General features: G+C 45.8%; 1 protein-coding gene across 3 annotated transcripts in view; it reads left to right on the top strand.

Moving 5' to 3' along the window:
- The window catches only part of KLHDC8A (kelch domain containing 8A), a 31,533-nt gene extending 19,012 nt beyond the window's left edge, over window positions 1-12,521 (top strand). For all 3 annotated transcript variants that reach the window (XM_043962660.1, XM_043962661.1, XM_043962662.1), the window contains 3 exons: window positions 553-768; window positions 6,107-6,208; window positions 9,849-12,521. In XM_043962660.1, coding sequence (XP_043818595.1) covers window positions 553-768; window positions 6,107-6,208; window positions 9,849-10,042 — 512 coding nt within the window. In that variant the 3' untranslated portion in view covers window positions 10,043-12,521. The remainder of the gene's footprint in view (window positions 1-552; window positions 769-6,106; window positions 6,209-9,848) is intronic.
- Window positions 12,522-15,361: the final 2,840 nt, after the last annotated feature.

The raw sequence follows: 15,361 nt of genomic DNA, 5'->3' as shown, positions 1-15,361 counted from the left end.
TTCCCACTTATGTAGCCTGTGTGAACTTCTTTATCTGGGCCCCAGTTTCCTCACCTGTAAAATGATGGGGTTGGACTATATGACCTATGCTATTTCTATCATGCTAGAATTGACTTGAGTGTATAAGCTCCAAAGGGGCATGAGGCAGAGGAATGGTCAGAACTGGGTATGGATCAATCAGGATAGGTTCCCTGGAGCAGGTAGTGGCCATATTTAAGGGAGGAGGAGGGATATTAGTTGTCAGAAATGGAAAAAAGCATCTCAGGTAGGAGGGGGGTGGAAAGAACAAAGAAGGACTCATCAGAAAAGTTATAATAAGCTTGGAACACTAATACAACACCCTGGCACTAAGAGAGGTAGGAGACACTGTCTAGAAAGGGCAGCTGCTTTAGGCCTTTCCCAGATGCAATCTCCTTCCTTGGGGTGGTAAGCACAGGAAAGACTCTGTTTTGGTCTGTAGCCTTTAGGTGTTGTTCTGGGAAGGAATAAAGGGGGAGTAGGCTAGATAGGCAGAAAGGAGTCCTTCAGAGGGCCTTTAACCTTGGCTTTTAGGGGGACGTCAATCCAAGTATGCAGTCAATGCCTTTGAGGTCTTCGACATTGAAACACGCTCATGGACCAAGTTTCCCAGCATCCCCTGCAAACGAGCCTTCTCCAGTTTTGTCCCCATGGATGGCTATCTGTATAGCCTGGGGGGCCTACGGCAAGGCCGCCTGTATCGACAGCCCAAGTTCATGAGGACTATGGATGTGTTTGACATGGAGCAAGGTGAGTCTTTCTAACCCCACCCCCACTTATAGAGTCCCCTCATCCTCCAAACACCAATCCAATAAACATTTATTAAGCACCTACTATGTGCCAGGCACTGTGCTAAGTACAGGGGATAAAATTAATAAAAAGAAAGATAGTTCCTGCCTTCAAGGAGGTTACAATCTAAAGGAGGTAGGAAAGGGGTGGGGAATCACTATAACGTGTCACTTTCAGAACACTGAAAGCTTTGAATGGCTGTCTTTCTGACCCCTCACACCTATCTGACCTTTTGCCTACACAGGTCTTTTGAACTTTTCAAAAGTTTGCCACCGGGGCAGCTAGGTGGCGCAGTGGATAGAGCACCGGCCCTGAAGTCAGCAGTACCTGACTTCAAATCCAGCCTCTCAGACACTTGATACTTACTAGCTGTGTGACCCTGGGAAAGTCACTTAACCCCTATTACCTCACTTAAAAAAAAAAAGTTTGCCACCAGCCTTCATCATCTCTTGATCACACTCCCTCAGCCTCCAGTTTCTTCCCTCTCCAATCCCTCCTCCAAACAGTTACAAGAATCATCTTCCTAAAACACAGGTCTCTCCTTCCCCGAAACCTTTACTGGCTCCCTATTGCCTACAGATACAGATACAGATACAGATACAGACCCCTGAGCCCAGTATTTAAGGCCATTCACAATCTGGCTCCTACCCACCTTCTTCAGACATTTCATGCCCTATTTTCTGGTCTTATTCTGCCCCCTTGAACATCTTTGTGCATTCATGCAGGTCTGGAACACACTCATTTCTCACCTCTGCCTGTGGTAGTCCTTCTCTTTCTTCAAAACTCAGCATCCATGAAGCTTTCCCTGACTCCCCAGATGAAAGCATTCTCTCCTTTCCTAGATTTCCTGGAGCTTTTGTCCACATGACTCTTGCTCCTAGTTATTATTTTTATTTGTAATTATATTTATTTATTGTATTTACTCATGCATGCACACACCATTCCCCTGTCATCTTTCATCTGTATATTCCCAGAAGATAGTACTATGCTTTGCACATGGTAGGTATTTAATAAATGTCATTCAAATCAATGGAAGGAATGAATGAATGCTACCCATGGCTGAAGAGGGAGCTTGCCACCACTTTAGAGCCAGAACCAGACCCAAGGGCATAGCCACCCAGGGCACAAAACACAAGAAGGTACAATCAGGGTCACTTCCTAGTGAGAATTTGTATAAATGAACATATTTAACACCAGAAAATTCCTATCTTCAGGGCATGTAGCTTCCCCCCCACACCCCACCCCAACCCAGTGATAACCAATGTTATCACAAAGGAAGCAGCCTGGTGAGATAGAAACGCTGAATTTGTATTAGACTATCTCGATTCAAATCCTAGCTCTGTCAGTTGTCTCTAGTGTGACCTTGGGCAATTTACTTAACTGAACCTCAGTTTCCTGTAAAACCAAGAGACTGGACTAGATGAGGACCTCTACATCTGTCCTCACACACTTAGTAGCTGTGTGAGCCTGGGCAAGTCCCTTAACCGTTTGCCTCAGTTTCCTTATATATAAAATTACCTGGAGGGGCAGCTAGGTGGCGCAGTGGATAAAGCACCAGCCCTGGATTCAGGAGTACCTGAGTTCAAATCCGGCCTCAGACACTTGACACTTACTAGCTGTGTGACCCTGGACAAGTCACTTAACCCCCATTGCCCCGAAAAAAAACCCAAAAAACCAACAAATAAAATAACCTGGAGAAAGAAATGGCAAACCACTCTAGTATCTCTGCCAAGAAAATACCAAATGGGGTCATGAAGAGTAGATCACAAGGGGCAGCTAGGTGGTACAGTGGATAGAGCACTGGCCCTGGATTCAGGAGGTCCTGAGTTCAAATCCAGCCTCAGACACTTAACACTTACTAACTGTGTGACTCTGGGCAAGTCACTTAGCCCCAATTGCCTCACCGCCCCCTCAAAAAAAAGAGTGGATCACAGAGTCAGACACAACTGAAAATGACACAATAACAAAGTCCCTTTGTGCTCCAAATCTATGATTTGATGATGCTAAATTCTATGTGGTCTTGCCACATCATGCCTAGGACCCCATTTTAGAATCTGAGCCTCACAACTGAGGCCCGGCCTGGTAGACCAGGAGCCAGAAGGGTCTCTTTCTGCTCAGTACACTTGGTCCAGGACTGAGGTGTGTGCCACTCTGATGGCATTACTAATGCTCCCTTTGCCAGCCTCAATCACCAAGTAGGCCAGCCCTATCAAGCTGGCTCAGGGTGAGGGCTCAGAACCAGCAGATACTGCCCAGGAACCCACAATGTTCTAGTTAGGGACAAGGGGATCAATTTCTAAACTTTTCCCAGAGGGCACAGAGAAGCAAAACAATACGCTGAGTACAGGACCATATTTGGAGTGAAAAGACACTAATCTTGCCTCAGACACGTCTATCTCTCTGTGACCCCATTTAGGGTTTTCTCGGCACAGATACTAGTGTCATTTGCCATCTCTTTCTCCAGCTCATTTTAAAGATGAGGAAACTGAGGCAAACAGAGTTAAGTAACTTGCCCAGGGTTACCCAGCTTCTAAGTGTCTGAGGACAGATTTGAACTCAGGAAAATGAGTCTTCCTAACTCCAGGTCCTGTGTTCTATCTATCCCGTGCATCACCCAGCTGCCAGATATTAACTAGCTGTGTTATTTTAAGCGAGTTACTTAACCTAGTTACCTAAGCCTTAATTGTCTCAATTGCCAATCAAACAGAAACTTCCTGGGAGCAGCGACTATTTTCGTCTCTCCATCCCCAGTGCCTAGCCCAGTGCCCGGAATATAGCACGAACTTAGCAACAGCCTGTTGATTGTCTGATTGATTGAACTATAAATAAAATAATTATAATTGCACTAACTACTTCACAAGGCTGTCATGAAGAAAAAAATATATATGTACATACATATATATGAAGGTGTTATTATAATTACATCTTGTTCAGGGCTATTCATGTTCATCCCTAGATATAAATACCTGTTATCTAGAGAACAGGTTTTTTTTCCCCAAAGATTATTTCCATCTATTTTCTCATTGTATCCTAACAATAACCCTGCACCTGCATGAGGTAGGTAGGGCCAGAGTTCCGAATTCCTATTTTACATATGGATAAACTGAGGAACTGAGATGGGTGCCCTGATTTGATCAAGAACACAAAGCAAATTGGAGACAAAACTGGAACTAGAATCCAAATTTTCTACTGGTCTAGGGCACTTGGCAGCTAGGTGGCCCAGTGAATAGAACAGCAAGCCTGCAGTCAGGAAGATCTGAGTTCGAATTTAGCCTCAGACTAGTTGTATGACCTTGAGCAAGACAGTTAACCCCCATTTGCCTCAGCTCCTCAACTGTAAAATGGAAACATACTGGAGAAGAATATGACAAACCTTTCCAGTATCTTTGCCAAGAAAACACCATGGACAACATCCATGGGTTCACACAGAATCAGACATGATTGAACAACTGAACGACGGGGCCCTTTAGACGGAAATTTGAATCAAAAGGATCATGGGATTTAGAATGGGAAAGATCTTATTTGCCTCTAGTCCAAACTCCTCATTTTATAGATGAGGAAACTGAGGTTGTTCAAGGAAGAGAAATAATTTTCTAGCTCAGGGACAATGTGATAAAGTTTTTGGTGGAGAAAGGAATATGTAACAATATAGCATCGAATTGCACAATATCAGAGCTGGAAGGGCCATTAGAGATTATTTAGTCCAATTTCTACATTTTATAGCCAAGGAAACTGAGTCTCAGAGAAGTAAACTTCCTTACCCATGGGCATACAGCTAGTAAGTGGGATGAACTTCAGGGAATCTCAGGGACATGTAAGGAGGGAGTCGAAGCCACTACAGACAACAGGGTTAGAACAAGGCCATTGTGAAGTGTCATGTGGCCCTGAGTAGAATGAGTTCAAACTCACTTCCATCTCACTCCAATCAAGGTTAAACAAGGGGGCATGGAAAAGGTGTGAGGTTGTGTGGGGTGGCATGCCACAGGAGATACCCTGATTAACTTGGAGTCAGGAAGACCTGGCTCTGAAGCCTGGGGAAGTCACTTCATCTAGATTGGCCTCACTCTCCTCATTTGTAAAATGAGAAACTCTAGGCCAGATCAGTGGTTCTCAAAGCATGGCCTGTGGACCCCCAGGGGTTCTCCAAGACCCTTTCAGAGAGTCTACAACATCAAAACGATTTTCATAATCTACTAAGATGGGACATCTAGGTGGTGCAGTGGATAGAGCACTGGCCCTGGAGTCAGGAGGACCTGAGTTCAAATCCGGACTCAGACACCTAACACTTACTAGCTGTGTGCCCCTAGGCAAGTCACTTAACCCCAATTGCCTCACAAAACCCCCCCCCCCAAAACCCAAAAAAACAAACAAACATAATCTACTAAGACGTTATTTGACTATTAAAATCCTTATCTCTTCTACATATCTGTGTGAGGAGGGGTGTTCTTCTTATACTTCAAGCAAAACAACAGATCACAATAGATCAAATGCAGAGCCAACAGGAGAATACAGCTGTTTTCTAATCATGTCAAGCAAAAAATATGTAAAAACAATGCCACCACTCTCACTAAAATTTTCTTTTTGTTTTGGAAAATGTATTTTTCATAAACACCTGCTTTTATGTTAACATATAATGTATTTATTTTTCATAAACATCTGTTTTATATTAAAATGCAATCTAGTTATTGTTAATGAATAAATATTTTAAATTTTTTTCAGCTTTAACTTCTAATAAAGTAAATATCAGTAGATATAATGGACACAAGTTGAAGCTCTTTGGGGTCCTCAGACATTTTTTAAGACAGTAAAGGGATCCTAAGGCCAAAAAAGTTTGAGAACTGCTGATGATCTCTAGGGACCCTTCTGGCTTTAACTCTATAATCTTCTGATTCTATGAATTCTTGTTAACCTGAGAGGAATATATTTTGTTGTTGTTGTTAGGTTGTTTCAGTCATGCCTGACTGTGACCCCTTGTGGGGTTTTCTTGGCAAAAATACTGGTGTCATTTGCCATTTCCTTCTCTAGCTCATTTTACAGAGGAGGAAACTGAGGCCAAAAGGGTTAAGTGATTTGCCCAGGGTCACACAGCTAGTAAGTGTCTGAGGCCAGATTTGAACTTAGGAAGATGAATCTGCCACCTAGCTGTCCCAAGGGATACATTTAGTGCTGATAAATACAAGATATGAATAGACATATACCTACTTGCTCCCACCCCAGAGATCAGGAAATAGTTTCTGTCCCAGAGCTTGCATCAGGTGGTTGTTATCAACATCTTTTCTCTTCCTTTCTTGGACTATAGGAGGTTGGATGAAGATAGAGCGATCTTCGTTCCTAAAGAAGCGCAGAGCTGACTTTGTATCAGGCTGCTTAAGTGGGAGAGTCATAGTGGCTGGAGGCCTAGGTAAGGATCAGAGCACTCTGGGCCATGCTGGGTGGTTGGGCTGACACCATGGGGTTTGAGGTGACACCAAAGGAGCAATGGCAGCAGTGGATAAATCAGGACTTTCTCCCAAGATCACAAAGCACCTGCCGTGGCAGAGGCAAAGGATGTTGTTGGTTTCGCTTCCAATCCTAACTCTGTGACTCAGCAGTAAATCAGCACATATTTAAATGACTACAAGCCAGGCACTGTGCTAAGTACTGGGAATACAAATGCAAAAAATGAAACAAACATTGGCCACTTCTGTGACTTTGGACAAGTTACTCCTTCTCTCAGGGGCTTAGTTTCCCCATCTTTAAAATGGGAGGATTGGACTAGATGATTCCTTGAGGTCCCTTCTGTCTCTAAATCCCAAGACTAACATTCCAGCTAGAACTTCAGCTATAGGGAATCCCTGGGGACCAGAGGAATGAGTCTGCCCCCTTTTTTAGTGGAGAAAATGGAGACATAGGTAGGGTAAGAGGCATGAGTAAGCCAGATCTAGCTCCCACTGGCCTGAGATGGGTCAATTGTTAATTTTTCATTTATACATTGGAAATCAACAAATGCTACAAATCAGGGTTCGATTTATTGTTTTGCTGATTGTCTAGACTAAAGAAAGTGATGGAGAAAACGTTTGTAATGCAGATTAAGCCTTAAAGTGTTTTGTGCACACATTGTTTTTTTCCTGGAGAGCTAATTGCTAAACATTCACCAGCACACTCCTGGGAAGAGCCTAGCAATTAGCCACATAGGATTATGGAGCATTGAACCCAGTGATCCTGGCCCAGACTTGTTTTAGGTCAAATTAATTGATCTTGGAAAAATTTGTCTCTAAATGTTTTTTTCCATCATTCTATTTCCTTTCTTCCCATTTCAGTGCTCCCTCCTTCATGCCTGGCTTTCTCATGATATTGGAATTATAGAGTCATAGACAATTTAAACTAGAGGGATCCGTTGAAATAATTGTGTCCATTCACTTATTTGAGAGGGACAGACAGACAGAGAAAGACATGAGGAGAGGAGAGGAGAGGAGAGGAGAGGAGAGCAGAGCAGAGCAGAGCAGAGCAGAGCAGAGCAGAGCAGAGGAAAGAAAGAAGACAGAGGGGAGAGAGAATGTGTGTGAGAGAGAAGAAAGGAGAGAAAAAAGAAAGAGGAGAGAGAATGTTCATGAAATAGAATGTGTGAGAGAGAGAGGAGAGAGAGGAGAGAGAGAGAGAGAGAGAGAGAGAGAGAGAGAGAGAGAGAGAGAGAGAGAGAGAGAGAGAGAGAGAGAGAGAACAAACATGAACAAGAACAGAGACAGAAGCAATTCACCCAGGGTCACATAGGGAGTTAGCAGCAGAGTCTGGTCTAAAAGAATCTAGATCTTCCAATCAAACTTATTCACACTGAGAAATAGGGGCCATGTTGAAAAGGAAAGAATGAATAGCTTTGAGTTGAATTAGTTTATTTGTTCAGCAGATGCTTGATGTTACCAGGTGATAGCATTGTAGAGATACAAAACCAAAATGAAACCAGCGCCTGTCCTCAGCGACAGTACATTCAAGGAGATTGATTGTTTGGGGATCATGGGTGGGGGGAGGGAGGGAACTGAAGAGCCTTCCTGGAGTCTTCCTAGAGCCTTCAAATCCTGCTCTTCAGTGACCAGTTACTCACTCTGTGCTTCAGGAAGGGGGACCGTTTGAACTCGCAGGAGGGAGCCCTCTGGTACAAAGAAAAAACAAGTCAGACCATATATATAGTTCAGGCGTCCATGGGGTCCTTGAACTTGGATGGGGGAAAAGTTACATCTTGATTTTCATCAACCTTTGCTTTCCTTTTTAATCCTATGTGCTTTATTTTATGCATTTAGAAACACTATTTTGAAAAGGGGTCCATGGGGCAGCTAGGTGGCACAGTGGATAAAGCACCAGACCTGGATTCAGGAGGACCTGAGTTCAAATCTGGCCTCAGACACTTGACACTTACTAACTGTGTGCCTCTGGACAAGTCACTTAGCTCTCATTGCCCCACAAAAAAAGAAAAGAAAAAAGAAAAGGGGTCCTTAGTCTTCAGCAGAATGCCCAAGGGGGCCACCAGATGATAAGGTTAAAAACTCCTGTTGTAGTACAAAGGACCTAAGAAGAACATGATGGGTAGAGAGAGGCTCAGCCCATATAGAGATGAAGATAAGGTAAAGTATTAGGGAAAGGTACCATAGGATCATCAATTTCAAACTGGAAGGGACCTTAGAGGTCACATCATCCATTTCCCTCATTTTACATAGAGAAAACTGAGACCCAGAAAGGATAAATTTTTTTGTCCAAGGTCACATAAAATTTGAATCCAGGTCTTCCAACTCCAGATCCAGACAACTAGGTGGATAGAGACTCTGCCTAGAGTCAAGAAGACCTGAGTTCAGGGGCAGCTAGGTGGCGCAGTGGATAAAGCACTGGCCCTGGATTCAGGAGGACCTGAGTTCAAATCTGACCTCAGACACTTAACACTTACTAGCTGTGTGACCCTGGGCAAGTCACTTAACCCCAATTGCCTCACCAAAAAAACAAAAAACAAAAACAAACAAGAAGACCTGAATTCAAATCTAGCCTTAGATACTTACTAGCTATATGACCCTGGACAAGTCACTCAACCTTTGTCTGCCTCAGTTTCCTTAACTATAAAATGGAGATAATAACAATATCTACCAGGGCAGCAAGGTAGTGCAGTAGATAAAACACTAGCCCTGGATTCAGGAGTATCTGAGTTCAAATCTAGCCTCAGACACTTGACACTTACTGGCTTTGGGACCCTGGGCAAGTCACTTAACCCTCATTGCCCTGAAAAATAAAAAATAAATAATAATAATATCTTCCTACTAGAGTTGTGAGAATCAAATGAAATAATATTTGTAAAGCACTTAGTTTAATACAGTGTCTGGCACATTTTGTTGTCGTTGTTCAGTTGTGTCCAATTCTTCATGACCCCATTTGGGGGTCTTCTTGGCAAAGACACTGGAGTGGTTTGCCATTCCCTTCTCCACTTCATTTTATAGATGAGGGAACTGAGGCAAACAAGATGAAGTGACTTGCCCAGGGTCACACAACGAGTAAGTATCTGAGGTCAGATCTGAACTCAGGAAGATGAGTCTTCCTGACTCCAGGCCTAGTACTCTATGCACCATGGCGCCACCTAGCTGTCCTGCCTTGCACATAGTAGGTGCTTAATAAATGCTTGTTCCCTTCATCTTCCCTTTTTCCACTATACCATACAACAGCCACTCAGCTGTTTGACATGGGTACATGTCCATTTTTATTTGTAATTTATATGCATCTAGTGCTTGAAGGTTCACAAAACAGCCATTTGCAATAGGTAGTGTGAACATTATTGTCCTCATTTTACAAAAGGAAACTGACCTTGCGTAACTTGCCTGAGGTCAGGCAGCTAGTATGTAGTGTCCAAGGTGAAACTTGAACTCGGGCCTCTGGGCTTTAGGTTTAGCCGCTGCATCATGCCAGCATGCTGGCCACAAACACCCTCTGGAGCTGAGGACGCTGAAGTCATTTAGTCCATCGTTTGTGGGATACAGGGTTGGGATACTCAGCAGGAGGCTGTTCTGAAAGCCTTTTATCTGCATTTTCAGGGAACCAGCCCACAGTCCTGGAGACAGCTGAAGCCTTCCACCCAGGGAAGAACAAATGGGAGAGCCTGCCCCCCATGCCCACTCCCCGATGTGCCTGTTCCAGCATCGTCATCAAAAGCTGCCTCCTCGCAGTGGGAGGCGTCAATCAGGGACTGAGTGATGCTGTGGAAGCCCTGTGTGTCTCAGACTCCTAGCCCCATCCTGGAGCCTCCCTCAAGAACTTGCTCCTTGGAGACTCTCCATTCCTTGGCAGGGTTAGATGATTTCCTCAAAGCCAACTGAAAACTCCCTCAGTATGAGGCAGAAAAGTGAGCAAAAACTCCAAGGGCCCAGAATCCACCTCCCCCCCCAGTCCCATCTCCCAAGAATATGAAGAAAAGCTCCCTGAAAAGTCTCCAGACACACGTCTGACGGGTATCAAGTAGCTGGAGTCCCACCCTGATCCTCAACTATTGCTGCTCGTGCCTGCCTATACCTTTCCTATCATCTGTCCTTCCAGCTGGAGACAGCCTTCCATGTCTCCTCACAGCCTGATGCGACCGGCTGTTAGAGGCCAGTGACTGCTGCGGAGAAGCAAATTCCTCCCCTCCACAATCCGGGCGACTGCCCTAACCCAGCGATAGACCAGGACCAGACTTTGCCTGACAAGCAGGGAAAGGGAGGGAGGAAGGCAGAGCCTGACACTTGGGCAGGGGTGGGGGTGATCATGCCAGACAAGAGGGTGAGCATGGCCCCAGGAAAGAGGAGACAGAGGCGTCCCCACCAGCAGCAGGGCTGGGACCTAGCAGGGCCTGAAGAGACCAGCTCGGACAGGCTCCAGAACAGGGGCTGTCTCATCGAGCCAGGACGCAGTCACAGAGCAGACACTGGATTTGCTGAAACTGGGAGGGTGTCCATTCCTCAGGCTGTAGCTTAGTCCCCTGGTCTATTTGGGCAGAGGCAGCTGACTGAGGGGCCAAGCCTCAAGGGCCGAACTCATCCCCTCCCCCGGAAATAGCAGCAGTCACCGGTGTGGCCTTGGGTCTTTGGCTAGCCCTCTCCTCACCACCCCCCATATCCCCTCAGGCTGCAATAGGATCATAATAAGCACAGTGGAGGGGGTACTGGCCACTTTTTGAAAGGGGTTTGCCCAAAAGTCTGAATACTTCCTAGGCCTCAGACTGGAACTGTGGCAATAGCAGCAACAGTGAGACCCACCGAGAAAATGGGGTCACTGGATATCCGGATCCTGAGCAAAGAAACAGGAAACACCTCTCCCTGCTGCTTTCACCTACGTCAGCAACTTCCTGGATGCCAAGGTATCAGTATCAACAAAGAAATGGATCTGCATGAAGCTGGTTCCCCTTGGAATGGCTGACCCAGCGGTATTGGATGGATGTTTGCCAGCTGAAGGGGAAGAGGATACAGGCACGGTGGAGAGATTAGAGATAGGTTAGTGCGAGGTAGAAAAAGCAAGGTCTCCAAGCCTTTCTAAGCTGAGCTTGGAGCATCAGCTTGGAGATATGGATTCTCTCCCTGGACAGGTCCAGAGATGACTCAGAGAAATTGTCCACAGCAAGCTCAAGACAAGGGGACGTCAGGCTGAGTGAGTCTATCCTCAGGTCATTTAGTGCATGTGGTGTTTCAGCCACAGCCAGTGTCCTCCCAACCCAGGTTGGAAGTCAAAGACTAGGGTCGAATGGGCATCTCTATATCTGCAGAACTGACCGAGTTTCTTGCTGACATTGAGGAAGGACAAGAGGAATCCTTGCAGTAGTCCAAATGGTTATAAGCAAATCCAAAAAAAACGGTTTTCATGTCTCTGCCCTGCCCTGTGGCCTGGCACGGCTGCCACTCCCCCTCTACAGTTTCCCAGAGCACTCCCAGTCCCCAGCAGGGCTTTGGGTTACAGTCGTGGTCCCTGTGTGTCCTCCTGCCTGGTGCCACACCCCCTCTCACCATCAGACACATTCAATTCTGTGTCCATGTGTTGGACTTCAGCCCTTCCTTTCCTTCAGGTGTGGAGGGCTGCTTGTGGGTCAAAGTTTGGCCTTAAATATTCACTAGGTTAGGGCAGTTCTCCAAGGAGGGTCATGGAGAAGACTGATGGGGGATTTCCTACTGACCAGTGGTGTGACCTCCAACATCCTATTATACTGGACAGGAAGAAGTCGAGGAAGTTCTGAACTCAAGCAAAGTTGGAAACTAAAACTCAATCCTTTTGTCACTGATCTCAGTGGATTAGTCATAAGGACAGTCTGGCTTCCAGGGGCCCAGTTTGGGGATAGAGACAAGAAGGGAAAAGAAGAACTCCTGCCCTCCTCTCAACACCGGCCTAATGGTGACTTCCCTCCATCCCAGCTTCCAGGAGAGACCTGAGCTTGGACAGAGAAGCAGCTGAACCGGGAAGGATGGGGATGCAGCAAAGCTGATAGGGCTCTGGAGTTAGCAAACCTCCTAGAATAGCCCATCTCCATCTAACCCAGGATGGAGGCTCCTCCTCTCTTTCCTCCTCCCTGTTTGCCCAGCTCCTTTTCTGCCCCCTCCCCAGAGGCCTGGTGTTTATGTCACTGTTTTCCCAGGACCCATTCCCTGGGGCAGGGGCAGGGGTTTCCTGTTAACACTGTGCCATCCAAATCCACCTTGGATGGGTTCATTGCACTTCTGGTTAATAGCAGCAGCACAATAATTAAAGTCTATATTCATATGTTCTCTTGCACCATTGCATGGTGGGGTTGGGGGTAGGGATAGGGAGTGGGGCAGGATGGTATCTACCATGGGGAAAAGAGACACGAAGACACCAGAAAGAGTCTCTTCCTCTTAAACATCCCAAGGAAAGAAGACTTCATGTCCCTTAGTGCAAACATTTCCCAATCTCCCAATCCTTTATCTGGAAGTCTTCCTAATGTCCAGCCTCATCTTACCTTCAGATCATAGGTTTGGAGCTGGAAGGGACGTCGAGGTCATCTGGTCCAAAGTGTGGCCCAGAGGCCCCAAGGGATTTCCCAAGGTCACACAGCTATCAGAGATTCCAATCCAAGCTCTTTGCCTTGGGATGTAGCACCTTCTACCCCGGACCAATAGCCTGCCCTGATACATCACCTGCTTATCACCCAGAGACTTGAAGGCTGAGCGTTCTGACCTGGGAGGAAAGCCGGCCCTTTCTATTATCTGAGATCAGAAATTGGGGGGTTCCCCTCCTCATGCTGTCTCCTGTGTCAGGGCTGCTTCCCCACCTGGGTGCTAGGGTAGCCCTGCCACCTGCTGGCCATTCATAGCAATTTCATCCCATCCCCATGGAAAAGGCTTCTGAGTGTCCCACAGTCAGTCACTGGTGCCCCCTAGTGTAAACATGGAAAAACTTCAGGGTAGAAACTACATAAACCATTTGTAAACAATAACTCAAATTTCTATGCTGCTTTTTGGTTTGTGAAGCAGTTTCTGCACAATAACCCTATGAGGCAGGTGAAGGAAACTGAGGCTCGGAGAGGTTATGTAAATTTCTCAAGGTCCCAGAGACAATAGGAGACTCAGAAAATGACCCATCATCACATGGATATCTAAGGCAGGTCTCTAACCCAGGTTTCTCTTGGGTGTCACTTAAAGCTGAGGAGTGACAGGGATCTAAGGTCTCTTCAAAAGGGAGTGGAAAAGTACTCAAGATACAACTTAGATCAGGTATAGGGCAGCTATTTACTTCCTCCACACAAAAGAAATTCTTAAAATCCAAAGGCTTATCAAGCACCCTTCCTACTAGCCCCACCCCCCTCCATGCTGCCCCACATGTACTTTCTATTCAATCCCATTCAACAAATATTTCTTAAGTATCTCTGTGTGCATTGGACTGTTGTTGGGGTACAAAAGTACAAAGTATTCAAGAAGCTTACAATCTGAGGGTGGAGAGATTAGCATGTATGCATATGCAAGCAACAGTAATATATTTGTAACAACGCACCCAGACTGTTGCCAGGAAGGCAGGGGTATTCACCTACTCCCCCTAAGGGACCCCTGATTCTAGGTTCATGCAGGTACCAGGTTTATTACTGGCCGAGCCTAGAAGTGTAGTTATTTTCTCATATTTTCACCCCCACCTTTGGGTCCCAGGGAAAAGCCACTTAAAGTTGAGGTATGACACAGGTCCAAAGTGTCTTTAAAAGGGAATAGTTAGGGGCAGCTAGGTGGTGCAGTGGATAGAGCACTGGCCCTGGAGTCAGGCGTACCTGAGTTCAAATCCAGCCTCAGACACTTAACACTTACTAGCTGTGTGACCCTGGGCAAGTCACTTAACCCCAATTGCCTCACTAAAAAAAAAAAAAAGGAATAGTTAAGGTACTTGGGGCATCGAGGTGATGCAGTGGATAGAGCACTGGCCCTGAAGTTGGGAAGACCTGAGATAAAATCTCACCTCAGACACTTACTAACTGTGTGACCCTGAGCAAGTCATTTAACCCTAATTGCCTTAAACATCCAGGGCCATCTCCAGTTGTCTTGCTGTATATCTTGCCATTAGACCCAGATGACTCTGGAGGAGAGAATGAGGCTGGTGACCTTGCACAGCCCTCACTCACTTAAATACAATTCTCTGCAAGTCATGACATCACCCTGATGTCACGGTCCTCTTCAAGAATGAAGGGCAAATGGGGGCAACTAGGTGGCACAGTGGATAAAGCACTGGCCCTGGATTCAGGAGTTCCTGAGTTCAAATTCAGCCTCAGACACTTGGCACTAGCTGTGTGACGCTGGGCAAGTCACTTAACCCCCATTGCCCCGCAAAAAAAAAAATAAAAGAATGAAGGACAAACAAACAACAACAACAACAAAAAGGTACTCAAGGTACAACTTAGATCAGGTACAGGGCAGCCTTTTATTTCCCTACACAAAAGAAATGCTTACAGTCCAAAAGCTAATAAGTAACTTTCAGTCAGTGAGGTGGTGAAGTAGAGAGAGTGCCAGGCATGGAGTTAGGAAGACTCATCTTCCTGAGTTCAAATCCAGCCTCATGGGGCATCAAGGTGGTGCAGCGGATAAGGCACTGGTCCTGGATTCAGGAGGATCTGAGTTCAAATCCAACCTCAGACACTTGACACTTACTAGCTGTGTGACCCTGAGCAAGTCACTTAACCCTCATTGCCCTGAAAAAAAAAACACCAAACCAAACAAACAAAAAAAACGCCACAAATCCAGCCTCAGACACTTACTAGCCGTGTGGCTCTGGGCAGGTCACTTAATTCTGTTGGCCTCGGTTTCCTCATCTGTAAAATGAGCTGGAGTAGGAAATGGCAAATCATTCTAGTATCTCTACCAAGAAAACCGACAATGGGTTCATGATGAGTCAGACACGACTGAAACTACACAACAACAACAAGTAGCCTAAAAAATGAATAGTACATTGGTGTGGTGTCACACACCTATCATCCCCTTTGGGAAAGCTGAGGCTGGTAAATCACTTGAGCCCAGAACTTCTGGCTGCAATAAGACCAAAGCCAAACCACTCAGTCCTGCTCCAATATGTTGAGCCCCCTGGGTGTGGAGGA

Source organism: Dromiciops gliroides, chromosome 4 (genome assembly GCF_019393635.1).
Source record: "Dromiciops gliroides isolate mDroGli1 chromosome 4, mDroGli1.pri, whole genome shotgun sequence".
In the NCBI taxonomy this organism is placed as follows: Eukaryota; Metazoa; Chordata; class Mammalia; order Microbiotheria; family Microbiotheriidae; genus Dromiciops; species Dromiciops gliroides.
The sequence above is the reverse complement of the archived record's forward strand: the minus strand, read 5'-3'. Positions and strand labels throughout refer to the sequence as shown.